Source organism: Rattus norvegicus, chromosome 7, assembly GCF_036323735.1.
Source record: "Rattus norvegicus strain BN/NHsdMcwi chromosome 7, GRCr8, whole genome shotgun sequence".
NCBI lineage: Eukaryota > Metazoa > Chordata > Mammalia > Rodentia > Muridae > Rattus > Rattus norvegicus.
In genome coordinates, this window is record NC_086025.1 from 10,546,901 (window position 1) to 10,574,138 (window position 27,238).

At 52.5% G+C, this 27,238-nt stretch overlaps 2 protein-coding genes across 13 annotated transcripts in view; one reads left to right on the plus strand and one right to left on the minus strand.

Moving 5' to 3' along the window:
- Palm (paralemmin) overlaps positions 1 to 16,446 on the minus strand; it is a 26,095-nt gene extending 9,649 nt beyond the window's left edge. The window contains exons 1-5 of one of the 3 annotated variants that reach the window (NM_130829.2): positions 15,971 to 16,107; positions 3,341 to 3,392; positions 2,897 to 2,977; positions 2,388 to 2,518; positions 499 to 649 (exon numbers count right to left, since the gene is read on the minus strand). In NM_130829.2, coding sequence (NP_570842.1) covers positions 499 to 649; positions 2,388 to 2,518; positions 2,897 to 2,977; positions 3,341 to 3,392; positions 15,971 to 15,975 — 420 coding nt within the window. In that variant the 5' untranslated portion in view covers positions 15,976 to 16,107. Of the gene's footprint in view, positions 1 to 498; positions 650 to 2,387; positions 2,519 to 2,896; positions 2,978 to 3,340; positions 3,393 to 12,986; positions 13,006 to 15,970 lie in introns of those variants that run through there. The other 2 variants (XM_039078327.2, XM_039078326.2) reach the window with 2 other exon arrangements.
- A 130-nt stretch (positions 16,447 to 16,576) lies between these two features.
- Positions 16,577 to 26,717, plus strand: Prss57 (serine protease 57). Of its 10 annotated transcripts, XM_039079718.2 has the most exons (7): positions 17,552 to 19,607; positions 20,778 to 20,876; positions 21,191 to 21,345; positions 22,824 to 22,977; positions 24,353 to 24,497; positions 25,631 to 25,894; positions 26,452 to 26,717. In XM_039079718.2, exons 3-7 carry the CDS (start codon positions 21,228 to 21,230, stop codon positions 26,641 to 26,643), a joined length of 873 nt encoding a protein of 290 aa, XP_038935646.1. In that variant the 5' UTR covers positions 17,552 to 19,607; positions 20,778 to 20,876; positions 21,191 to 21,227; the 3' UTR covers positions 26,644 to 26,717. The 10 variants fall into 10 exon arrangements, with proteins under 10 accessions (XP_038935653.1, XP_038935651.1, XP_038935646.1 ...); XM_063264091.1 differs by lacking the exon at positions 20,778 to 20,876; XM_039079716.2 differs by having other exon boundaries at positions 17,553 to 19,607; positions 20,778 to 21,345.
- Positions 26,718 to 27,238: the final 521 nt, after the last annotated feature.

Consider the following 27,238-nt stretch of genomic DNA (forward strand, 5'->3'; position numbering starts at 1 on the left):
TGCAATGGGATCCGATGCCCTCTTCTGGTGTGTACTTTACTACAGTTGTACTTTATATAATAAATAAATCTTTAAAAAAAAAAAAAAGTAAGGGCTGGAGAGATGGCTCTGTGGCTAAGAGCACTGACTGCTCTTCCAGAGGTCCTGAGTTCAATTCCCAGCAACCACATGGTGGCTCACAACCATCTGTAATGGGATCCAGTGCCTTCTTCTGGTGTGTCTGAAGACAGCTATAGTGTACTCACATACATAAAATAAATAAATCTTTAAAAAATAAAAAAGTAAGGTCTGAGGGTGGGGTCCATCTGGGGCCAAGGCCTGACTGCCCACTAATTCATCAGACCACAATCACCGACAGGCACAGAAGCTGCCTTCACACATAGGAAACTGAAGCTCAGAGAGGTCAAGCAATTCCTCTCAGGTTGAACAGCCTCTATTGCCTTGCGCTGAAGAACGGTTGGTGTTGCTCAGGACCAAGTGTCTTCTGGAGTCTCTCACCTGCTGGGCGTTCACCATGGTTTCTGACTTTTGCTCCTCCTTGGCGGGGCTTGTAGAGTGGGGCCGGATGGGGCTGGGGGCCGCTGAGTTCTCCTTTGGGGCAGCTGGGGCTGACTCACCGAACTCTAGGACATCAATTTCTTTCTCGAGTCTGTAGAAGGGAAAGAGAGCTTGCACAGGCTGCTTCAAATGTAGTTTGCTTTTGTTTTTGTGTGCAGCCCTGGCTGTCCCAGAACTCACTGCGCCGAGCAGGCTGGCCTCAACCTGAGAGATCCCCCCACCTCTCTCGAGTGCTGGGGTGACAGGTGGGCACCCAAACGCCCAGGTTGAACTTAACTTTCCTTTCTTCTTACATTTACTTCTCACCACACAGTGTCTGTGAGTGGGCACGCGCCACAGTGAGGTGCGGAGGGCACCACGTGAGTTCTGGGGACTGAACTCAGGCTCTCAGGCTTGGCAGCGAGCGCTCTGCCCACTGAGCCATCCCGCCAAGCCTTCATTTTGGTGTCTTACTGTACAGCCTTGCTGTGTAGCCCTGGTCAGTATGAAGCTCACTCAGGCGGCAAAGAGCAGGGCTGGGATCCACCCAGGGCTGAGTCTGTTTCAAACAAACTCCCCTCTCTGTTTTCCTCCTCAGAATTGACAGGAAGTGTTAGCGTTGCAGGGACAATGGAAAAGTACGTGTCACTGGAACAAGAATCAGAGAACTTCAGTACAAACAAATCCCCAAAAAACCAATTAGGACAGAGCCAGGCAACGGGAGCGTGCCCAGTGCAAGGCGGGATGCTGCAGGAGGAAAGCAGTCAGCTTTAGATCAATCTGCGTTATAGAGAGCCTGGTTCAAACAAGCAAAAGTAACAAAAAGGGGGGGGGGGGCTGGAGAGATGGCTCAGTGGTTAGAGCACTGACTGCTCTTCCAGAGGTCCTGAGTTCAATTCCCAGCCACCACATGGTGGCTCACAACCATCTGTAATGGGGTCTGATGCCCTCTGCTGGTGTGTCTGAAGACAGCGACAGTGTGCTCATAGACATTGAATAAATAAAGATAACAGAAGAGGCAGGATGGAGGCAGTGAGGGGCTGGGGGCGTGGTCAGTGATGAGCCTAGGCCTAGCTGGTTGAAGTCCTTAGTTCTACCATCAAGGCTGAAACCAAAACAAAATCTCAGAAAACACTCAATGGGATCCCTGCCTGGTTCTTAGGAAGGAAAACGGAAGCCCAGGGAGGCTGTAGGTTGCACTTTCACATACAAGAGAGTGCCAAATGCTCTCTTCAAGTGCTCCGCCTGAACAGGGAAATCCTGGCTAACCCCACAGACAGGGCCTCATGGCCAGGCTGAATTCACACGGGGAGAGGGGGTCCTTTCCTTGCTTGCAGGCACTGTAGAAGTTAGTCATTTCCTGCTATGCTGACCTCTTTTCTCCAAGCCAGACCCCTACCAGCCGCCTGTCTGTCGGAAACACTTGTGTTTTGTCCCAGCCCCCATGGGAAGGCTGTTCTCCCTGTCCTGTCCCCTCTACAGCTTCCTGTAAGCCCAGCTGCCTTTGTGGTCTCCATTAGAGCCGCAGAGGCCAGCTGGGCTGGCGCCAGGAAGCCCTCAGGGAGGCTGGTGACGGTACCTCCCTTCCCTCAGGGACTACTGCTTGCCCAGGTCTCACACCTGCTTCTGTGTAGGGATGTCACCGTGGAGGAAGCCCAAGACAGGGTCTGCCTCACAGTCCACACTGTTGTAGCTGGAGGTAGGGCATGTGTGATCCTCTCTGAGGCACATGGAAAAGGTTCACGCTGTGACACCAGCCCATTCCTGATGGGGGTCCCCCAAAGTGTCCTCAGACCCATGCACCTGGCCGTGTCACCTGGACAGGTCCCCTTCCCTCCCCTAATGCTCACCTGGTGATGGACTCCTCCAGGCTCCGGGCTTTCTGTTCATCCTCCTGCATCTGCTTCCTCATGTCCTCGTCGCCCTCCGAGGCTGAGGATGGTGTCCCCTCCAGCAGCCAGCGTTCCCGAAGTGCCTTGGACTAAGGTGGCAGGGAAGTGGCTCAGAATTGAGGCAGTTGTGATTTGAAAGGTCAAGGTTACAATCCAGACTGACGTCAAGTCAGAGTTAATGAATGGGAGTTATTGTCAGGGTTGAGGTCAGTACAGGTCAGGCTGGAGGTCCTAACTCAGGTTACAGTGCCCTTAGCCTCATCCCAAGGTCACACATGCTAGTAGTCCCATGTAGGTCCTACAATGAACTTCACAGACCCACCTTAGAGAAACAGCTTGAACACGACTGGGTCCATCCCAAAGATCAGGGCTCAAATAGATTTGTAGCCCAAAGTGTCCCTCCAGGCCCTGCCCACAGACTCCACCCAAGGCCCCACCCACCTCGCCCCCTCCACCTCGACCACTACCTTCAGGTACTGCAGCTGTCTTCGGTCATCCTCCAATTGTCTCCGCTTGCTCTCAATCTCTGCCTGCTTCCTACGCTTCTCCTGTGGGTGTACACCAGGTCAGGACGGCCAGGGTCCGCAGGACCAAAACCATCCCTGTGTGACCCAGGAGACCCACCACCCCTGTGAACCATACCCAACATGGCCAGGGGACCCAGACATGGGAGCATTTGCAGACTGAGCAATTGTAGGCTGTGACAAATGCCAGCCTCAGTTTCCCCACCTGTCCCCCAAGGGGTCCAAAGTTCATATGAAACAAGAGGGCCTCTAGTTTCATTTCTGGGAACCCTGTGTAACTCTCTGCCAGCTGACCCAAGTTCTGAAGCCTAGACCATGCATCAAGAATCCTGGGACCTCATTCGGGACCCTGCACATGACTCCTGGTCCAAAATGGGAGGAACTCACAGCGATTGCTTGAAGCCGCTCCTGCTGGGACACAGTGTCTGTCGCCAGGACCCTGCATATAGGAGACAAAGTCAGATCCTTTACCGTGTAGTCACTGCAAGACCACTCCTAACCCTAGATTCCCTATCAGGTTCTCTCAGAGGCTCTGCCTAGAGACCTGGGATGAATATCGGAAAAGGAGGCATTAGGTTTGGGCCCTGAAGGATACATAGGAGTTCACCAGGTAGCAATATTAAAGAGGGGTATCACCTCTTAGGACTGACTAGAGGACATGTCAAGATGATCACCAGGGACCTTCCCCTCAACCAAATCAGGCCCAGGAAGGATCGGGGACCCCGTCCCCCAATCGACCACCTGACCCTGCAAAGTAAACTGCAGAATGGTAGGAACTCAAAGCAGCCCAAGATCACAGAGAGAATGAGTTTCCCCAGAACCCACAGCAAAGCGCCCGCAAATCCAAGATCATTTCCACCTTGGTTTTGAGACTGGCCAAAAATGTTAGGCTTAGACACAGCCCCCAGCTCCCCGACTTTCCCGATGCCTTATCTCCACAGACTGAAATTACAGCCATGTTCAATACCCTTGGCCTGCAGTAAGCCTTCCCAGAACCCCTGCATAAAGCTTCTCTGTACCTCTCTCGGCCTCAGTTTCCCCATCTGTGCAACTGAGGAGCAGGGAACACATCTAGCTTTGAGCTTGCCTAGGACGGGGGCAGGGAGGCAGTCCTGCAATCCCCACCCAAGTCCATCCAGACAACCTGGAGCCAGCGGCATCTCCCCACCCCCAACTCTAGGGTTTAGTTTCCTGACCTCACTAAGGCCTGTGAAGTGACCTGGCTCCCACGCCCTGACAGGTGACCCTGGACAGCTGCCCTTTCCTGGCAGGAAGCACCTTCCCTCTCAGTGCCTCCCTGGGCCTGGTAGAGTGAGCCCACACCGACTTATCTATTTTTACAGGCCTGGCAGTGGAATTCAGGACCTGGATAAGCAGGGTCTCTACACCTGACCACGCCCCCAGCCCATCATTGGGGGATTCGAGGTGCAGGGGTGTGTCCGCCTCTGACCACGCCCCCAACCCATATTCTTTCTCTGTGAGCCCGCCTATTTGTACACACGTAGACAAATGGGTGCGGAAGCCAGAGGCCGATCTTGGGTGTTATTCTTCACCACCCAGCTTGATTTTTAAGACAGTCTGTCACTGGTGAGGAGCTCGCTGATTAGGTTAGGCTGGCTGGGCAGGAAGATCAACGGATCTGTCGCCCAACTCCCCCATTACTGGGGTTACAGACACACCACCATACCTGGCTGTAACGTGGGTGCTGAGATTGAACTCGGATCCTACTGCATAAGCATCACTACCAACTGAAGTACCTGATCTCACTGAGCTGAAACATGCAATCCTCCTGCCTCAGCCGTCTAAATCCCTGAGTCACCCGGGTTAGCTTTGGCTTTTCCTATCTTCCCTTTCTCCTAGTGAGGCTGGCTTCCACGGCGGGTTTTGGGGAAGGCTGGACCCAGCTTGGCTTAGAGGACCTTACGGGGTCCAAGGGAGCAGTCTTCTTTGACTACGAGGCCTTCTTCTTCCTACGAGGCCCACCTCTCACTTCCTTACGACCCCAAATGTTCCTGCCCAAGCCAGATTTTTACTGCGCCCCTCCCACTTCTCTGCCTCCCCGCAACCCCTCTAGACCCAACAACCCAAACTACCTTGTCATAGCCATAATCAGCAATAATCCTCCACTCACATCTCTGTGAGAAGCCCGGCTCTGCTGTGGCCTAACCTGTATCTACCTGCTTGTGTCCGTCCCCCCCCCCCCATTCTACTCCACTGAGAGGCAGGTCGCCCCCACCTAGGCCCTTCGAATTTCCTGGAAGCCACCTGCTGAGTTCTCTCAAGGGGGAATGCTGTGTGCAGTGGGGACCCAGAGGGGCTGCTGTGCGGACAGAGGCCACTCAACATCCCCTCCTCCTTTTCAGAAGAGGGCAGAGGTGAGAGGTCCCTCTCCACAGCCAAGCCACCCAGGACCCGAGAGTGGTGGAGCATTTATATCTCTAATCTCAGCACCCTGGAGGCAGCAGCCGGCTGCATAGTGAGTTCCCAGCCAGCTAGAGCTGTTTAAAAATAAAATCGAAAAGATTAAAGACCCTCGTGGGGGAAAAGGGCCACGCTTGCTGAACCACCCACCCAGTGTGCAATTCCCCGCTAAACAGTCAGGTGGCCATCCAGGCCGGACACAGGGACAGCTGTGTAGCCGCTGGGCGGGTGAGACAACAAAGCCGTCAGTGTCCTCAGCTGGACGGCCTGTCCCCAGTCCAGAGCCGATGGAAGTCAGGCGGACATAGCCAGCCGACATAGAGACAAGGTTCTCAGTCGTCCCAAGAACACAACTTCCATCTCTCAGTCCCTTCCATCCCCATATTGTCGCCGCGTGGTCGCAAATACGGGCCCGCAGCTGAGCCCTTTCCGCGCCCCTCCCCACCCCCGGGCGCCACTGCCATGATGGATGACAGGCCCGCGGGAGGCGGTTGCCCTGGCAACCTCGCTGTCCCTATGGCAACGCGAGGCCCTGAGTGTGGAGGTGGGGCCTGCGCTGAGCATCCACCCCCGGCCCAGTGCTGGGGGGCTGCGAGACTTCCACTAGCTTTGAGGGGGGCAGGGAGAGGGCGTTTTTCTCCTATTTTGGTTTTTGGTGTGCCCACGCATCTCCCTAGAAAGGGTCTGGACCAGGCAGTGGAGGTTAAGAGGGAACAAGTATGCGAATCATTAAGCCAAAGTCCTATCTAGCGTCCCATGCCTGTGATTTCAGCAATAGAGAGACTGAGACAGGAGGATAGTGAGTTCAAAACCAGCCTGAAAAACTTGGCGAGACCTGATCTCAAAATACAGAGTGAAAAGAGACTTTGGGGCTGAAGTAGAGATGGCGGGAGTTGCCCCAAACATGCAAGAGGCACGGGTCACGGGACTCTGTCTCCAGAAGTAAACATAAGCCGGGACATGGTGGCAAAAGCCTTTAATTCCGGCATTCCAGAGGCAGGCAAACCTCTGAGTTCGAGGCCAGCCTGCTCTACAGAGCAAGTTCTGGGACAGAGAAACATTGTCTCAACACACACACATACACACCAACACACACACCAACACACACACACACACACACACACACACACACACACACACAAGCGTTTATTTATATGTGTGTGCGCCTGTGAAAAGAGCGGGGCATAGTAGCTGATGCCTGTCATCCCTGTGGTTGGGAAGCTAAGGAAGGAGACTTTCAGTAAGCTTGAGGCCAGCCTGGGCTACATAGACACTGACAGAGGCCCGTAGATGACCTTTTGGATTGGGGCAGGGGCTGGGAAACGTGTATCTCCAAAGGTCTTGCATAAGCATGGAGACGCTGCCGTTTAGGGAGAAGGAAGTTGCGCTGCCCGCTGCGTGTCCCCGGCCAGGTGACTTGTGGTCTCTGAGCCTGCCCTGGTGCCTCTGGAGACAGTGGGCACCGGCTCTGAGTACCCCATGCCCACTTAGCCTGCCGCTCAGAGCCGCACCTCCTGGGGATTGTTTTCAGGCACTTAGTGGGGGCTCTGGGCTCCTTTGCTGCTGTGTGTGGGTGGCTGAGGACCAGGGAGGGCGTCATCTTCCAGCTCCTAAGATAATTCAGCTCCAGATGAGATAATGGGAAGCCAGTGACAGCCCAGCCCAAGCCTTGGCTTCCAGTTTTGTTTTTGCAAGGCCCAGAGAGGTTATGCAACAGGCCCAAGGTCACCCAGCGGACAGGGCGGCCCTGGCAGGGATGGGGGGGAGGGGCTCGGGAGGTGTTGACTACGCTGCTCCTTCCACAGCCTGGGCAGCTCCAGTGTCCAGCAGGACAGCAATGAGAGGGATCAAACTGGTCAGGCATGAAGCCCGGCGCCCAGAACATTCCTGCAGCTAAATGAAAGGAAAGTGCTGATGGCCAGGAGGGGAGGAGGTGACAGGAGTGGAGACTGACAGGGCAGCCCTGCCCCCCACCGATGACTCCAGTGTGAGGCTCCCCAATCCACCTGTCTGGTGCCCTTTCTCTGTTTCTCTGTCTCTCTGTCTGTATCTGTGTCTTTGTCTCTCTCTCTCTCTCTCTCTCTCTCTCTCTCTCTCTCTCTCTCTCTCTCTCTCTCTCTGAATTTCCTGTGTTTTGCACCCAGGCATTTCCCAGCTGGATCTTCCCTCCTCTCCATCAGCTTCAGCCTTTCCGTGCCCAAGTTAAGCTGGGCACAGTCTCACCCTGCCCCCAGACCCCCGGGGAGTCTCCTAATATCCCAATCCAGGACTACATCAGCCTCAGGCTGGAGGAGAGGAGGGCAGGACAGGCCCAGGCCAGAGGAACAAAGACTTTGGTCACTAATTTGTGGTTGGATGAGAAGCCAGCCTCTGCCCTGGATCCTCACAGGAGGACTCGGGCGGGCGTATTCTAACGCAGAGAGCTGTTTCCACAAGCACAGGCCCCTATAACACTTCAGAAGTGACCCTCAACCATCTGGGACCTGCGGTGACCCCAGGACCTTGGCTCTCACCATTCTGCCTGCTCACTTGGTCAGTCTGCCTCAGAGCTCCTCACCCAGGCCTCCCCCGACCATCTTAATTCTCAGCCTCGAACCATCCTTAGCCTTAGCCTCCGTGACGCACGCCGACACTTCATTATTTTCTGTGTCCCGTAAGGACAAAAAGAGCAAAGCTCCTACGTAGGTCACGGCACTGAGAGATGGCAGAGTCACACCGTGTGGGACTCGATAACTGCAAACAGGGCAATCCGAGATCCGAAATGGACTTGGGTGCTGGAGACCTGGGGGTGGGGTGACTGCGCTGGGTGTGGGCTTCATTTTGGGGTGATGGGCTGTCCTAGAGCCGTAGTCCTCAACCTTCCTACTATTGCAACACTAAAATCCGGCCCCCATGTGAGAGCGGAGTGACCCAACCATAACACCATTTCATTGATTGCTACTTCATAACTGATTTTACTACCCTTAGGAAATCGTAGTGTGAGCATCCACGGTCTTAGGCGACCCCTGAGAAAGGCTGGTGAGGCTGTGACCCACGGGTGGGAAACCACAGCTAGAGAACTAGAAACAGGTTATGGTCACATTGCATTAACGCATAGGTTAAAGTCCCATTCTGGGAAGTGGAAGGGATCAAGTCTGAACACAGAATGCATTTGATTCAGGTATACATACAAAGCCATCTTTCTCTGCGACAGGGTCTCAGGTAACCCAGGGTACTGTTGGATTTTGTACAAAGCCCAGGCTGACCAGGAATTCCTGACCCTTCTGCCTGTGACCCAATGCCTGCTTTCTGTGATGCTGGGGATGGAGCCCAGGGTCATGTGATGCTAGGAGAGTGGCCTAGCCAAGGAGCCTCAGCCCCAGAAGCTTTTCATATTGCAAACTCAACCTGCTTCTGGAGGGGCCACCCCAGGGCACCAGAGGGCCAGGTGTAAAACGGTCCACTTGAAATGCAGGAAGTTTTCTTATGTGTCTGTGTGCCCGTGTGAGCTTATGTGCACCGAGTATGTCCAGCTGCTGGCTGGCTGAGGCACTGGATTCTGTGGAACCAAGGTTGTGGGTACCTGTGAACTGCCTAATGTAGGGGCTGGGAACCAAACCAAGGTCCTCTGAAAGTGCACTACCTGCTCTGAACCTCTGAGCCATCCCTGCAGGGCTCATGTTCCAGATTTTAATCCAGTTTTGAGGCACACCCCGGTTTCCTAGCAGCAATTCAGGATGCTGAGGCAGTGGGAGGCTGGGTGTGTGCGTGTCCCAGGGTAACCTATCTCAAGGTGGGCGAGGCAAGGAGGGCTCAGTGGGTAAAGGAGCTTGCTGTCAAGCCTGGCAACATGAGTTCGAGCCCCAGGACCCTCAGAAAACAGACTCCTGAAAATTGTTCTCTAACTTCTGCTCATGGAATGTGTCATGCATCCCCATTGCACACACACAAATAAAATGTAACTAAAAAATGCTTTTAGGAAGTTGGGAAAGGGTTCTGGGATTAGAGCACCAGCTGCTCTTCCAGAGGACCCAGGTTCAATTCTCAGCACCCACATGGCAGCTCCAACCCTAGAGGACCCAATGTCCTTGGCACCAGGGTCACATGCACAGCACTGACACACACGCACATACACATACACACAGACACACACGCACACACACAGATACATACACACACAGATACATACACACAGACACACACACAGACACACAGACACAGACACATACACAGACACAGACAGATTCATACACACAGACACACAGACACACACACAGATACACAGACACACACACATAGACACACACAGACACACACACAGATACACAGACACACACACATAGACACACACAGACACACACACAGATACACAGACACACATAGACACACACAAACACACACAGACACACACACAGACACACATACACAGACACACAGACACACACAGATACATACACACAGACACACACACACAGACACACAGACACACAGACACACAGACACACACAGATACATACACACAGACACACACACAGACACACACACAGACACACACACACAGACACACAGACACACAGACACACAGACACACAGACACACACAGATACATACACACAGACACACACACACACAGACACACAGACACACACAGGCATACACACAGACACACATACAGACACAGACACACACAGGCATACACACAGACACACACACAGACACACATACAGACACATACAGACACAGACACACACAGGCATACACATAGATACACACTGACATATACACACATACATTTATTGTTTAGATTTGTTTATTTTATCCATGTGAGTGTTTTGCTTGCCAGTCTGTTTGTGTACCAAGTGCATACAGCGCCCTCAGAGATCAGAGAGGATGTCAAATCCCCTGGAACTGGAGTTACAGACAATTGTAAGCTACCATGTGTATGCTGGGTCCTCTGCAAAAGCAGCCAGTGCTCTTAACAGCTGAGCTACCTCTCCAGACAAATAAATAGATAAATAAATAAATCTATCTGCGAGGGCTAGAGATATGGTTCATCAATTAAGAGCACTGGCTGTTCTTCCAGAGGATCCAGGTTCAATTCCCAGCAACCACATGGCCACACCTGCCTGTAACTCCAGCTCCAGGGGTCCAGACATACAGGCAAAACACCAATGCACATAAAATAAAAACAAATAAATCATTTTTTAAAAATCTGCATGGGAGGTGGGGGGAGGGGGAGTTTGCCGGAGAGATAGCTCAGTGGTTAGGAGCACTGACTGCTTTTCCAGAGGTCCTGAGTTCAATTCCCAGCAACCACATGGTGGCTTACAATTATCTGTAATGGGATCTGATGCCCTCTTCTGGTGTGTCTGAAGACAGCGACAGTGTCCTCACATAAATAAAATAAATATATCTTTAAAAAAAATTTGCATGGTAGTGCACTCCTTTAATCCCAGCACTTGGGAGGCAAAGGCAGGTGGATCTCTGTGAGTTCCAGCCCAGCCAGGGATGCAGTAAGAATTTCCCCCTAAAAAACAAAAGTCACACACAAACAAACAAAGGGAGAACAAATCCTTTGAATAGGAGGTTGCAGAGAAGAGGCCGAGGGTGACTGTGATGTCAGGCCGACAGTATCTAGAATCAACTAGGAGGCAGGCTTCCGGCTGACTGAGCGGAAGTCTTTACACCTGGTTAACAGAGTGAGGACCCGCCCTGACTGTGGTGGCACCACCACACAGGTTAGGTTCCTCAGCTGAGGAGGAAGGAGACCAAGAGCTGAGCCCGGGTGATGGGTGATCACCTCTGTCTGCTTCCTGACTGTGGACTCCGCCCTCCGCCTCTCCCACTGCCGTGCCCTCCCTGACCCGATGGACAGTAGGAACTGTGGTCAAAGTAAACCCTCCCTTAAGTTGCTTTTCCCAGCCACGAGACAGGTCACTAATATAACGATGTGCTTATCAACTCATATTTGCAGGTACAAAGTCACCCTTTCCTCCAAGGCCCAAGCCAAAGACAGGCTGGGGTCCCCGACTTACTTGTTTGTTTGTTTTTATTAATTTATTTATTTATTATATATGTATACACTGTAGCTGTCTTTAGACACACCAGAACAGGACATTAGGTCCCATTACAGATGGTTGTGAGCCACCATGTGGTTGCTGGGATTTGAACTCAGGACCTCTGGAAGAGCAGTCAGTGCTCTTAACCACTGAGCCATCTCTCCAGCCCAGCCCTGAGACTTCTACGGACAGAGGAGCTGAACACAAATGGACAAAGTGGGGTGAAAAGTGCTTGGGCATGAGGACCCGAGTTCAAATCCCCAGCACCCACATGAAAAAGGCAAGGTACGGTGGTGTGGGCTTGTCGTCCCAGCCCTGAGAAGGCAGAAAGGTAAGAATCCCTGGAGCAAGTTGGCCAGTCAACACACCTTAACTAGTAAGTTCCAGCCCAATGAGAGGCGCTGCCTCAGAAAGTAAGGTAGAAAAAGCCTGGTTGGTGGTGGCCCACGCCTTTGATCCCAGCACTAGAAAGGCACAGACATGCAGATCTCTGTGGGTTTGAGGCCAGCCTGGACCGTATATCAAGTACCAAGGCGGCCAGGACACAGAGGAACCTTGTCGCAAAACAAACACACCAACCAACAACAATAATTAAAAACAAACAGAACCGGGGCTGGGGATTTAGCTCAGTGGTAGAGCGCTTGCCTAGCAAGCGCAAGGCCCTGGGTTCGGTCCCTAGCTCCGAAAAAAAAAAGAAAAAGAAAAAAAAAACAAACAAACAAACAAACAGAACCACAAACATGAGAGAGGAAAAAAAGAACAAAGGACGACATGGTCTCATCTTCCTGTGGTGGCTGTCACTCTGTACTCCCTGGTCCCCCAGATCTCCATCTTGCCTTCTCTGCCTCCTTGCTGGGCGCCACACCCTGGCCACACCCTCCACAGCTGTACTTCACAGCTGGCTCCACGGGGCTGCTGCCTCCCAGAAATCCAAGCCCAGGCTCCGGCTCCTCCATCACCAGTCTGACCCAGGCTCAGACAGACTGACTACCACGCTCTGACTCTCTGTCCTAGCAGAGCGGGAGGCCTCGCAGCCCAGCCTCTCCCCCTACCCCCCCGCCCCCGCCCCCGCCCCCCACCCTTGGTGGTCTTAGCTCAGACACCGGCTGTGCCTATGCAGCCTGCAGGGGTTGGGACCGGAGCGCGCGCACACGCGACAGTCTGGCCAGCAGGTGCGCCAGTCTGTCTGCGTGGCAGGTCCTGGAGAATCCTTTACAGAAAGGCTCAGAATGGAATAGACCAAAACAAACAAAAACATTTCTGGACTAGGAGACTGTGACAACAGGGTGGAGAATTTGAAGTTAGCCTTTGCTACACAGTAAAAGCACATGTTTCAAGAAAAAACGAAGAACAGTCATAAAACAGCGAGGACAAGGCTGGCGAGCCGGCTCAGGAGGTAAAGGTGATTGCTGCAAAGCCTGAGGACCTGGGTTCAATTCCTAGGACCCCCATGTTGGACAGATAGAATGACCTGCAAGTCCTTTGACCTCCAGGCATGTGTCGTGCCCCCACAATAATAAATAACAAACTAAAACACAACAAGGAAGATGTCTAAAGGAATAAATTATACTCACATTTCTCTAGCCACCTTCCCTCTTCTGAGGCTGGCCGGACCATCTGCAAATCCCTTCCTTAAAAACCCACATTTAGGGGATCGGTGAGATGGCTGCAGAAGGGCTTGCTGCCAAGCCTGACCACCAGAGTTCAAGCCCCAGGACCCACATGGTTGGAAGGAGAAAACTGACTCCTGAAATTCAGACTCTCGCACTTGTACCCTTGCCCACACACTCTCCCACACTCCACACAAATAATTCTTTAAAAAACAAAAACAAAAAAAGCTCGCATTTCAAACTAAATTCCCTTATATTGTGGAAAAACATCTCAGACACTCAGCTAGAGTATGAAGGTGCAGGAACCGAACAGATAACAAATCGAACCAAAGCTCGCTCTGAAATTGAATTATCAGTGCAGACCTGGCACGAGCACCAAGAGTCTGTCAGGTGGGGGAGGGGAATAGAAGGGGGAGGAGAGGGGGAGGGGGAGAGAGAGGGGGATGTGTTTAAGAGCTAGGGAGCACCTGGTGAAGGCTTAGGCTTCACTTCTGAACATTCCCAAAAGCTTGTGGACCAGCACTCCAGGGGGCTGAGGCAGGAGGACTGCCACAGCTTCCTGACCACTCTATCCGCCACCTCTCTTCAAATGTAATTTTTATTAGGTCTTTAAATTTTTCAAAGATGCCTTTCATTTTTAGAGCCTGTGTGTGGGTTTGCTCATGCGCATGCACTGCCTGTGGAGGCCAGAAGAGGGCATCGGATCCTTTGGATAGGAGACTGTGAGCTACCATGTGGGTGCCAAGAATCAAACTGGGGTCCTCTTCCTCTCCCCATCTCTCACCTGACACACAGGATTTCTCTGTGTACCCCTGGCTGTCCTGGAACTCACTCTATATACCAGGCTGGCCTCGAACTCATAGATCCGTCTGCTTCTGCCTTCTGAGTGCTGGGATTAAAGGTGCTTTCTTATGCACTGAGCCATCTCTCCAGCCACCTCCTTTAATTCTTTAATGCGTATCTTTCCCTTTCTTAAATCTTAAAATGCTTTTTATTGTTGGGCTGGGGTCTCTCTATGTAACCCTGGCTGACCTGGAACTCACAGAGATCTGCCTGCCTCACCTGAGTGCCAGGATGAAAGACTTGCGTGTGTGTGGGCATACCCGTGCGCTCGCATGCATTCGCGCGCGCGCGCGCGCACACACGGAGGACCTTTAAAATACAGTATGAACATCCTCTGTCCACTGGCCTTTGCGACCATCTCGTTTTCTGACCCATGAAGTTCATCACGGGAGTGAGTAGAAGTGAGTTTAGCGCTTGTGGGAAAGGACTGGGAGGGAGCAAAGGTCCGATGCCTGAGACTGGGCCGGATGGAATTCACCCCACCAACTGGAAATCTAAGAAAGATTCTCTCTCATTCACAGCTACCTGGGGCCAACCTCCTGCTGAACCCACCAAAACACAGTAGTAGCCGATAGACCACCCAGGCAGAGGCCCGTGGGTCCGAGTAGTATCAAGAACCCACAAGAGGCTGGCTGGCAGCAGGTGCTGAGGGCCTCTGGGTATGCTGTGTGGCTCTGGGGTATCATCTAGTCCCCTCTGCGCCTTAGGATCCCCAGTGAGAAAGAAGGGGCCAGAAGAACAGGAAACAATAGGGGCCTAACCAGAAACAAGCCTTTCATCTGCTGTTCCGGGTGGGAGGTTCTGTCACCTGTCTGTGCAGCCCACTGACCACAGCCACACCCAGGCCCGGCCCCCGCTGTCAGAGGCTCCCTTGGGCCAGGCCAGCAGAACAGATAAACAAGCCAGGGGATGTGGGGCAGGCAAGTGCGGGCCCTGGCTCCCCTGAGCCCCTGGCTGGGCTCCCGGGACAGGGCGGAGGAGCAGCCAGGCCTTTGTCTGGGCTTTCTGAAGGAAAAGACGCAGGGGCTGGGTGTCAGCCTTCTTGGCCACGGGAGGCTGTGACAGCTCCCACCCATCGGAGGGTGTGGCGGGTCACGGGTTAATCCCAAGAGGAAAGTTGTCTTGCAGAAAACACACCCAGAGAGGGAAGGGCAGGGGGAGCGGTCACCAGCCAAGCCGGGCTGGCCAGACTGCTCTCTGTCCCAGCCCTGACTGGGGTAAGGACAGGCGCCTTGTGTGGGATGCCCCAAGACCAAGCAGGCAGATTTGTGACCTAGATGTTTTCCTACCACCAGGCCTGTCAAGCACCCCTCGACCACCTATCCTTCCCACCTGTGGGAGTAAGGGGCTTGGGGGACACCCTCACATTGCCCAGAGCGGGCTGTGTGAATGGCCCCGGCTGCGTATAAAATCTTCCACTGCCCATCGCTTCTCAGACCCACACGAACAGACCCAGCTTACTCAGACTAGGTTTGGGGACCGGGTTCCACCATCATTCTCAACCTCAACCAGCCACTCCTTTGAGTCACACCATCTGGTCCCCGCTTTTTCTGGGAAGGGGGAGGGGACACTTTTAGAGGGAAAGGGGGATCAGATTAAAGCTTCTGACAGGGAACCGCCCGCCTAGCTCTCCACGGAAATCTCCAGCCAGTGGCAACTCAGGACATCTAAAGGGTCGGAATTGGTTTGGTCAAGAGGCTGCAGACCCAGAGGAGGCCACGAGGAGGGCAGAGCGCAGGAGGGACCGACAGAAGCGCCAGGAGCAGCAAGCTGAAGCTGGGGGAGGGGAAGCGGGAGGCACCCTGCCTCTTGAGGAAGGGTCCCATTACTCCCGAAGTCCCACAGGCTCTCGGGGGGCGCCCACCCACAGGTGGCCCAGCTTGGATAAAGGGTCGTGAGCGCGCGTGGGCCCCTCTCCTTTGCATCCTGCAAAGGATGTATGGGTGCAATCCAGGTGCCCCCCCAAGCTTGATTGGGGACCAGGCCTGGAGCGCGCGGCCCAGCTCGATCCTTCCCTTTTGCAGCTGGGCACGGTCTCCCCGGGTCGCCTCCCGGTTCCCCGTTGGGGGCCTGGGGCGGCAGAGAGCGCGCGGCCGGGTACTCACTCCATCTCCCGCGAGGTCCGTGGGCGGTGCAGCACGGGGCAGGGCCGACTCTAGGGCCTGGCGGCCGGGGTTGTGCGGCGCGGGGGCGGCACCGGGGCGGGCATCGTCCCCAGCGCGCCGGGTATTGTCCGGGCGCGGCCGGGTGGGCTCGTGTGCGCGCCGCTTCTGCGCGCTCCCTGCACCCCGTGCGCCCGCGCGCGCCTCCTGCCGGCCGCAGACGCCCCGTACCGCGCAGCTGCACCCCAAAGCGTCGCGGAGATCCCGGACCCAGTCACCTTAAGTTCTCCATGGGATGAAAGAAATCCAGATACAGTTTAGGGCCCCACGTGGGATCCCCGAACCTCGGGCGAGCCACAGCAGCAGCTGATTGAGGGGCTCAGCTCCTTCAGGGGGCCCAACCTGGGCCAATGTCTGGATACGGTCTATTGAACTCAGGAGTTTAGTCAGCCCTATGATGCTGCTAGACTGAGCAAAGGGGAATTGGGTGAACTTAGACTTTGTTCCCAGGGCACTGGAGAGACACTGTAGGAAGACATAGGGCCTGTCTCTCCCAGAGGATGCACCATGTGACTTCCTGTGTTTCTGCCTGGATTGCAGCCCCTTGGCCCTAGGCACTCACTGGGCCTTGGGGCAAAGCAGGGAGAATGCATCAGAAAACTCGGTTATGTGATAGAGTAGTTGTCCTTTGGTTTGCTTTCTTAGACCGTGTGTTCATCTTGCGTGCACGTGGAGATCCCAGGGTCCCCGACTGTCTTCCGTAGGAGCCACCCACCTTCCTTTTGTCTTCTTTTGAAACTATGTAGATTACTATGTAGACTAGGCTGGCCTGAAACTCACAGAAATACGACTAACTCAGTCGGGCGGGCACCACCACACCTGCTCATCTTTCCTGGGTTTGGATCTGGACTTGGCTCTGTAGCAGTGTGTGATTCTTTCTGTGTCTGTTTCTCACCTTTCCACCTGTCTGCGCATCCCGACCTCAGGCTGCTGGAGGGTTAACAGTGTCGCCTCACCTGGACACACTGAGGTTCAGGGGAACTTTTTAGATTAAAGGCCAGATAGTAAACACTGTCAGCATTGCTGGCCAGGTGGTGTGTTACCACGAGCTGGAGGAGATATGTGGAAGTGGTTGTGTGTCAATAAAACTTTATCAACGGGGGCTGGGGATTTAGCTCAGTGGTAGAGCGCTTACCTAGGAAGCGCAAGGCCCTGGGTTCGGTCCCCAGCTCCAAAAAAAAAAAAAAAAAAAAAAAAAAAAAACTTTATCAACGGGCCGGAGAGATGGCTCAGTGGTTAAGAGCACGGACTGCTCTTCCAGAGGTCCTGAGTTCAATTCCCAGCCACCACAAGGTGGCTCACAACCATCTGTAACGGAATGCTCTCTTCTGAAATGTCTGAAGACCAGGGACAGTGTATTCGCATGTAAATAAATCTTTATGAAAACAAACTTTAACAACACCAATAGGCTATATACTATGTGTCAATAAAACTTTACTGGAGCTGGGGATTTAGCTCAGTGGTAGAGCGCTTGCCTAGGAAGCCCAAGGCCCTGGGTTCGGTCCCCAGCTCCGGAAAAAAAGAACAAAAAAAAAAAAAAAAAACTTTACTGACAGGCTATATGCTGCATTTTGCTGAGCCTGCATTAGGTGCTCAAACTGACAGCTAGTATCTTTGCTGTTCTCCGTCCCCTGTCTTTCCAGCCTAGAGAGTGCTCCTGAGCTCTTACTGTATGCACTGGGAACTCAGGACTCTGTCTTTAGAGAGACAGCGTTCTCTGTCTCCTAAACAAACAAGTGAGTTAAGATTTGAAGGGCTTTCAGTGCCAGCATGTGGGTCTGAGTTTAAGCCCTCCCCACGTGACAAACACCTGCAAGCACAACACTGGGGAAGTGGAGACAGGAGGAGCCCCAGGGCTCCCTGCCCAGCCATCCTAGCCAAATTGGCAAGTTTGAAACCAGGGAGAGATCCTGCCCTAGAAAGTCAGGTAGATGGCATGGAAGGGCAGCTGAGGTTGTTCTCCAGCCGCCACGTTCATGAGTTCACACGCGAACACAGAAACATGCATACGAGTTAAATAAAATACTAAAAAAGTAAGGACTGCTGGAGTTGGGCATGGTGACACATGCCTTTTCTCCCTGTTCTAATGTCACCACAAGTGCCAGGCCTGCCTGGGCTGTTATATAGTGAAACCAACACATGTGAATGTGTATGTATTCTTTAATTTAAAACAAAAAAAAAATGGAAGTAAGAGGATGGGACTCTATGAATCTGTCACCTCAGCACCCAGGAAGTGGAGGATCAAGGTTCGAGGTTATCCTTGGCTACATAGTGAGTTTGAGGGCAACTTGGCTACATGAGTCCTTGTCTAAGAAGAGAGCCGCTTCCAGGATAGCCCAGGAAATGGAGAAGCATCACCCTGGTTGGTGAGCTGGGGGCGTGTCCAAGCCAAGCCTCTTGCACCATTTCTCTCTCTCTCTCTTTTTTTTAAGACTTATTTATTATATGTGTGTACACTGTTGCTGTCTTCAGACACACCAGAAGAGGACATCAGATCTTATTACAGATGTTGTGAGCCACCATGTGGTTGCTGGGATTTGAACTCATGACCTCTGGAAGAGCAGTCAGTGCTCTTAACCGCTGAGCCATCTCTCCAGCCCTCATGCACCATTTCTCATTGTCAAAGCTGCTGAAATGCCTTCACTGGGTCTTTTTACATACATATAGTCTCTCTCTCTCTCTCTCTCTCTCTCTCTCTCTCTCTCTCTCTCTCTCACACACACACACACACACACACACACACACACACAACCAACCAGTCAATTAGTAAATTAATTAATATCTCACAGGGTTCCCAGATGACCCAGAACAAAGATGGAAGACCTTTCTGGATTTCTCAAGCCAGTACGGGGTTCCTGAGGGCCGCTGAGAGCTTGGCAGTTGACAGTTGAGGTGAACGCAAGATGGTTTCACAACTGTTCACCAAAGCGGAAGGAAACGGAAAAGCACCAGGGCTCCCCAGTCTTCAGCCTGAACTTTGCCCTCACTTGCTGTGTGATTTTTTCCCCAAGACACGGTTTCTTTGGATAGCCCTGACTGTCCTGGAACTCACGCTATAAACCTGGCTAGCTTTGGACTCAGAGATCCCCTTCTGCCTCAGCGCTCGGGCTAAAGGCATGCACCCCCACGCCCGGCCTGCTTCACACACCGTTCCACTCTATGTCATTGTCATGGCCACTGACTTTCCTTCACTCTGTCTCTTTGTATATCTGTCTTTATCTCTGTCTTTGTCTCTATTTTATTTATGAGTTGTTATTTATGAACCATTTCTTGTGCCTATGTACCACATGCATGCAGTACCCAGAGGAGCCAGAAGAGGGCGACAGATCCACTGCAACAGGAGTTACAAACTATTGTGAGCCACTGTGTCAGTGCCATTAACCACAGCCCGGTCCTTTGGAAGAGGAGCCTGTGCTCTTAAGTGCTGAGACCTCTTCCCAGACCCTCGTTCTGTTTGTTTTGTTTTGTTTTGTTTTGTTTTGGCAAGGACTCACTCTGTAAAGCAGACTGGCTTTAAACTCAGAGACCCATCTTCCAGTGTCTCCAGAGAGCTGGGACTAATGGTGTACATCATCTTCAGGTTTGGCTTTCTTCCTGTCCTCTCTCTGTCCCTGTCTTCTCCTCCATCTGTCTCACTCTGCCTTCGTCTCTTTCTGTTACTCTCTTTTCTTCCTCTGTCTCTGTCTCTGTCTGTCTCTGTCTGTCTCTCTTTCTGTCTCTATTTCTCCCTGTCTCTGTCTCTGTCTCTCTTTCTGTCTCTGTTTCTCCCTGTCTCTGTCTGTCTCTCTTTCTGTCTCTATTTCTCCCTGTCTCTGTCTCTGTCTCTCTTTCTGTCTCTGTTTCTCCCTGTCTCTGTCTCTGTCTTTCTGTCTCTATTTCTCCCTGTCTCTGTCTCTGTCTCTCTTTCTGTCTCTGTTTCTCCCTGTCTCTGTCTGTCTCTGTCCCTGTCTCTCTTTCTTTTTTTAAAAAGATTTATTTATTACATATGAGCACACTGCCACTGTCCTCAGACACACCAGCACATTGGGTCCCATTACAGATGGTTGTGAGCCACCATGTGGTTGCTGGGGTTTGAACTCAGGACCTTTGGAAGAGCAGTCAGTGCTCTTAACCACTGAGCCCTCTCTCCAGCCCCCTGTCTCTCTTTCTGTCTCTGTCTCTGTCTTCCTCTTTATCTGGGGTCCCTCCATCCCCACTTATACCCCGTTGTCTGGTCACCACCACCTTCCTGAGCCCTGGCTCTCAGCACACTGTTCCTGAGGCTCCCTCCAGGGTCTATGGTGCAGATCCTGCACCCTCAGTACGGGATGGAAGGACCTTCGTGGGAGTTCCTGGAGCATGACCTTGCTGACCTGGAGCTGTCAGGGAACCTCACGGCCTGATCAGCATTGTGCCTCCTGAGTTCATCAGGCTCATCTGCCCACTCCCTGCTCTAAGCACCCAACATATGAGTCAGCCCTGAGGTGGCTCCTCCAGGACAACTGGGGCAAGCCTGTAGCAGACTTAAAGCTGCATCACTGGCTAACAAACATGGAGCAATGCAAGCCCAGCCTGTGTGTACTCCAGACTCCACCCCACACCCAAGGGAATTCCTACCTCACGTGGGTCCGTGGTCTTAGCACTTGGAAGGTAGAGGCGGGAGAGGTAGGAGTTCAAAGCCATTCTCAGCTGGATAGCTAGTTCAAGGTGCATATTGAATTAGAGGTTAGCCTCGGCTACCTGAAAAGAAACTGAACTTTCTTTCCCAAAGGTCCCCACCATGAGGAAACCCAAGCCCAGCACATATCCTGATGGGACTCCAGACCTTCGAGTCACTCTGCTGCGGCCCTATTTCTTCCAAGGAAGTATGGTACACAGTAGGAACTCAATAAATGTAGGAAAGGCAGCCAAACTCAGCCCTCCCCAAAGAACTAGCTTTATTGTCCTCACTGGCCTAAGGTGGGGAAGATGAGGTCAAGGGTCAAGGTGCTTGCCCCAGGGCACCTGGCCAGGGGTGACAGATGAGCAGGACTGATGCTTCCAGGATGGCGGGACCCTGAGAAGGTCTGAGGGACAGTAGCAAATGACATGCGTTCAGCCCTTCTGACCACAGACCACAGACCACAGACCCATAACTACTTTCTGGACGGGACCGTTGGGTGACTGTGCCTCCTGCACCTGCAGACCTTGACAGGAAGAGGAGATACCGTCCTCCACAGTCATGGTGCCTGGGACAGGAGGAGGCCGGGACTGCCTGACGCTGGTCGTAGCGACTGCCCTGACCCAGCTCCTGTGGCTCCCTGGTGAGAACTCCACATGGCCGTTAGACCCTACCCAAGGTGACCAGGCTTCCAGGACCCGCATGTACTCTAACTGCTGAACCAGGAGGCGTGGGCGGGAGTGCGAGGGGTCCCAGCCACCTCAGGTACAAGGTTGTGGAGTCTTGGTTTCCTTGCTCTTCCGTTCAGTTTTTATTTTTGTGTGTACTAGTAGTTTGCCTGTATGCCTGCGTGCACGCTGTGCCTGGAGCGACCAGCAGGTGGCGTGAGATCCCCCTGGAATTTACAGTTAGTTGGCCCGACCATGTAGGTGCTGGGATCTAAATCCTCAGTAAAACCAGCCAGGGGTTTTAAATAACAGACCGTTTCTCCAAGCCTCCTATTTTTTAAAATTACGTTTATTTATTTCCATTAATTTATTTTGAGAGGGTACATGTCTTGGGTGCTTGATGCAACCAGTGGGAAACTTGCAGGGGTCAATTCTGTCCTTCTACCATATGGGTCTCTGGGATAGAACTTAGGCCATCAAGCTTGGTAGTAATCACCTTCACCTACTGAGCCATCTCACTGGGCCAATGGGTCTCCTGTTCTTGCTCTCTCCTGTCTGTCTGTCTGTCTGTCTGTCTGTCTGTCTGTCATCCATCCATGTCTGTCTACCCTATTCATCTCTGTCTGTCTGTCTATCTGTCTGTCTATCCATCCAGTCTTCCCTGTCTGTCTGTCTATCTATCCATCCCTGTCTATCTGTCTATATGTCTATCTTATCTGTCTGTCTGTCTATCTATCTATCCATCCATCCCTGTCTGTCTGTCTATCTTTCTGCCTGCCTGCCTCCCTGTCTTTTTGCTCAAGACGGGTTTCTCTGTGTGGCTCTGGCTGTACTGGAACTCTCTGTAGACCAGGCTGGCCTTGAACTCACAGAGATCCACCTGCCTCTGCCTCCCAAGGACTGGGATTAAAAGATGTGTGCACCATCACCTGACCACTTCCACCTGTTTTAATGAAAGTAGGGTTGCTTGTGGTCCAGGCACCTTGAAATAGCTGTGTAGCTGAAAAGGGAAATGACCCTTAGTTCCTGACCCTCCTGCCTCTGCTTGCAGAGTTCCGAAATAGCATGTGTGCTGGTGCACATCTAGCTTATGGGGTGCTGAGGGTGCCTAGGGCTGTGTGCACCTTGCATGAGTGTTGCATTCTCTGTCTCTGTCTGTCTCTTTGTCTGTCTGTCTGTCTGTCTGTCTGTCTGTCTGTCTCTCTCTCTCTCTCTCTCTCTCACACACACACACACACACACACACACACACACTTACACACATTAGGCAAGGTCTCATCACATAACCCTGGCTGACCCGTAACTCTCCGTGTAGACCAGTTTGATTTTGAACCCACAGAGATCCCCCTGCCTGTTTCCCGGGGGCCTCCCTCTATGTTTACCCCTTCCTCTCAGCCCAGCCTCCACCTCTACTCCCTGCCAGGGCTGTTCTCGATTGGCCTTGATCTACCTATCCTTGCCTCTCACATTGCTGTACCTACTACCCCAGGTTGCTGCGGATCCCACATTGTTGGAGGCCATGAGGTGAAGCCACATGCCCGGCCCTACATGGCCTCTGTGAACTTCGAGGGCCATCACCATTGTGGAGGCTTCTTGTTCCATGCCCATTGGGTGCTGTCAGCTGCCCATTGCTTCAGTGACAGGTGACATGCTGGGGCCACTGAGGGATAAACTTAAGGCCATCAGGAAGCCAGGATGTGACACAGACAGGACCAACTCTCTGCCCCCGCCCCCGGCACTTCTGGTGATAACAATCAAATATAATAACTGTGATCATCTTCAAACAAGCAAAGTGTGCTACTGTTTGGACTCAGACTAACTGCTGGGAACGACAGCACAGTCTGGGAATTCCAGTTAGCCAGAAGGCTGAGTCAGGGGGACGGAAAATTGAAGCTCAGTTAATCTGGAACCATGTCTCAACAGACAGACAGATGGATGGACGGACAGACAGATAGTTGTAGGATTGGAGTTGAATAGTAGAGCCCCTAACTGGAATGTGGCTCAGGAATGGAGCCCCACATAGAATTCCCCAGAGTCTGGAGCTGTTACCCCTTTGTGAGTTCCACCACCCAGAATCCCTCAGTGAGGGGCTGGGGGCGTGGTCATGGGCATGGGGCTCTGTCTAGAATCCCCCAGTGAGGGGCTGGGTGTGATTAGGGGTGGAGCCCCTGCCTAGAATTCCCCAGTGAAGGGCTGGGGTTGTGATCAGTTAGAGCACTTGCTTCGTGAGAATCTTGACGGTTTTCTTTTTTCTTTTTTTTTCTTTTTCCGGAGCTGAGGATCGAACCTAGGGCCTTGCGCCTGCTAGGCAAGCGCTCCACCGCTGAGCTAAACCCCCAACCTGACGGTTTTATTTATAAATATATATATTTTAAGATTTATTTATTTTTAACTTCTGTTTTTTGTTTTTTTTTTCTTTTTTTCGGAGCTGGGGACCGAACCCAGGGCCTTGTGCTTGCTAGGCAAGTGCTCTACTGCTGAGCTAAATCCCCAACCCCTTAATTTCTTTTTTTTTTTTTTTTTTTGGTTCTTTTTTTTTTTTTCGGAGCTGGGGACCGAACCCAGGGCCTTGCGCTTCCTAGGTAAGCGCTCTACCACTGAGCTAAATCCCCAGCCCCAACTTCTTTTTAAAATAAGATTTATTTATTTATTTTATGTATGTGAGTACACTGTCACTGTCTTCAGACACACCAGAAGAGAGCATCAGATCTCATTACAGATGGTTGTGAGCCACCATGTGGTTGCTGGGAATTGAACTCAAGAACTCTGAGTCATCTCTCCAGCCCCCGGGGTTTTTAGTTTTATACTCACTACTACAAAATAGTACTATGGAATTAAGAATTATAACTAATAAGGTTGTATTGTGTTTATGTGCATTTTTATAACTCTGAAAGGTAACATTGCAAGGACTGGAGGCTGCTGTACTGGGAGAGGACTGTAAACCTGGGGACGGAGGGGTCTATGCACTCATGACTTCAGGGCACTCTTGATGACTTTGCTCTTCCTGTTTGCCCGCAGGGACCCCTCCACTGGCCTGGTGGTGCTTGGGGCCCATGCCCTGCTCACCCCGGAGCCCACACAACAGGTATTTGGCATTGCGGCTGTTGTCAGCCATCCTGATTTTGAGCCGACCACACAGGCCAATGACATCTGCCTGCTAAGGGTGAGCTGAGCTGCAGGAGGGCGACTGGCAGACCAGGACCCATCTGATCTCTGAGGTCTTCATTTAATTTATGGGTGGGGTTGAGGACGAACTCTTTCTTTTCTTTTTCCTTTCCTTTCTTTTCAAGAAGGATCTCACTATGGAGCTTTGGCTGTCCTGAAATACTCTGTAGACCAGTCTGGACTCAAACTCACTGAGATCTGCCTGCCTCTCCCTTTCGAGTGCTACCTCAACCAGCCTGGACATTTTTGCATGCTAAGGAGCCCATGCCTAGGGTCCCCGAACTCTATTTGAAAATGGCTGGTAGAACCTGGAACCCCTGAATCCTGTTACACAGCTATCTCTACTGCCCCAAACTCTCCATGACTTCCACCTGTCAGAACAAAAACCAAAGCCAAGAACCCCTGGGTTCTGTTTCTCAAGGGTGTGTCCTAGAGCTGGCCTACAGGTACCTTCCCAAGCCCTCCTTGGACTGTGAGCTTCAGGGTGTGGTAGTTTTTGTAGGACAAAAAGGGAGGGAATGAGGGTTTCCACAACCAGAGGCTGGGGGGCTGGGACCCCTTAGAATCATCTGACTTCCAGTACAAGTGAAGAAACTGAGGCTGGGAAATGGGGAAACTGAGGTAGAGGTGCATTGAGATGCGCCAGTCCTGAGTCTGGTCACTTTTTCCACATCCGCCAGCTGAGTGGCAGGAGACTGGGCTGAGGCCCCAGGTAGTCACCCAATCAAAGCTGCACAGCTAACTGGGTGCACAGGGGCCCCGAGGTGCTTGTTTGCACTTCGGAGCTTGGGAGGCCCCCTGAAGGAAGTGATGTCTAAACTGAGGCTGAATGGGAAGGTACACGAGCTGGGAAACTCTAAAGGGAGGTGGACTCACCAGTGGGCCAGGAGCCTTCACCCCAAGGACAATGGGAGTTATGGAGGGCTCAGAAGCGAGGAGGATGCTGAGAGATGGGTGGAAGGTCATATCCCTGGTTCGTGATGGAGTTGTCTGGTGTGGTAGGAGGCAGTCTGATGGCGGGTGGACCACAGCTGTTACTGGTTCTTGACACCACAGGGACACTAAGGTGGGAGAAGGGTGACGAGTTGGGTACGAGGGTGGGTGACACTGAATCTAGCACTCTTCCTGCAGCTGAATGGCTCTGCTGTGCTGGGCCCCGCTGTGAGGCTATTGCGACTGCCTCGGAGAGGAGCTAAGCCTCCCGTGGCGGGCACCCGGTGCCGCGTATCTGGCTGGGGCTCCGTGTCTGACTTTGAGGAGCCTCCACCTGGGCTGATGGAAGTCGAGGTGCGCATACTAGACCTGAGCGTCTGCAACAGCTCCTGGCAGGGCCAGCTGAGTCCTGCCATGCTCTGTACCCACAGTGGGGACCGCCGGCGGCGTGGTTTCTGCTCGGTATGATTCCACGCCACCCTTGTTTACCATATGGGGAAACCGAGGCCCACAGAAGAGGTCAGAGTTGGAAGCAGGCTACCTTTGAGTCCCATTAATGTTGGATTGGACGGAAAAATTGAGGCCCAGGAAAGCGCGGGATGATTGGGAGTCATACAGAGTTACTTTGACTTCTGCAGCCTGTATCCTGCACAAATATGTCCTGGAGGTGTAGGTCTAAACATAGGAGGCATGTCCAGTAGGGGGCGCCAACATTTCTCTCCCAGGCCTGGGCTCATAAAGATGACATAGCAATTTGTACATAGCAATTATGACAGTGAGACAAGTCAGTGAGTTGGGGGTTTTAGGGTGAATACTGAGGAACGCTAAAAGTACAGGCTAGGAGCTGAGACCTAAGGAAAACTTCAGCTTCTTGGGGAGACCTACCAGAGGGCTGTTGCACACAGCTACGTAGGCTGTGCATATGCAAAAACCACAGACCTGTCTGCTTATAAGAGACTCCTTTTGGGGGGACACAAGACCTGAAGAACAATTTTAACCTCAAACTTTTTTCACTCCAGGCAGACTCTGGGGGGCCCTTGGTCTGTGGAAACAGGGCCCATGGCCTTGTATCTTTCTCAGGCCTCTGGTGTGGTGACCCCAAAACTCCGGATGTCTACACTCAAGTGTCAGCGTTTGTGAGCTGGATCTGGGATGTGGTTCGAGCAAGTCCAACCCCCGGTTCAATGGGATGCTCTTTGAGGGCTGTTTGAGTCTCAGCCCCCTACTGGGGCAGAAATGAATGACAACCAGTGCCCGTTGGCTCACATCTGGAATATTCCCTGACTTGGCCCTAAAACCCTGAGGACCTGGGGCTTGGGCTACAGGCATTCATCCTAAATGAACAGCTGTACAGACGGCTGGCTAACTAGATACATGGCTTCTGGCTTGATATGTGGTCAACTCCAGGAGCCCCCTTAATCCACACAGTCACCCTTGTAACCAAGATCCTGTACGCTGCCCCCTCCTGAAGTCTAGTCCCCATTCTGAGTGTCTCCTGGGCCTTTGCACCTGCTCTATCCCCTTATGGATCGTGACTAACTCCACTAATGTATGTAATGAGGACAAAAACCCAGAAAGTTATAACTGTACTCCTGACTTCCTAGCCTCAGCATCTTATTGGCGATCATTCCCTGGTTTGAGTTCAAACCTTCATTCCTGAGCCCTGGACAAGTTGCCATCTTAGGGCCTTCTTGTCTTTGTACCTCCAGGCCTCCAGAGGGCGCACTTCCCTTCCCTCCCGTCCACTTGCCTCCATGTTTCCCAGGGGTCCTTGACCGTGAGAAAGCTTTCCTAGATGGTCCCACG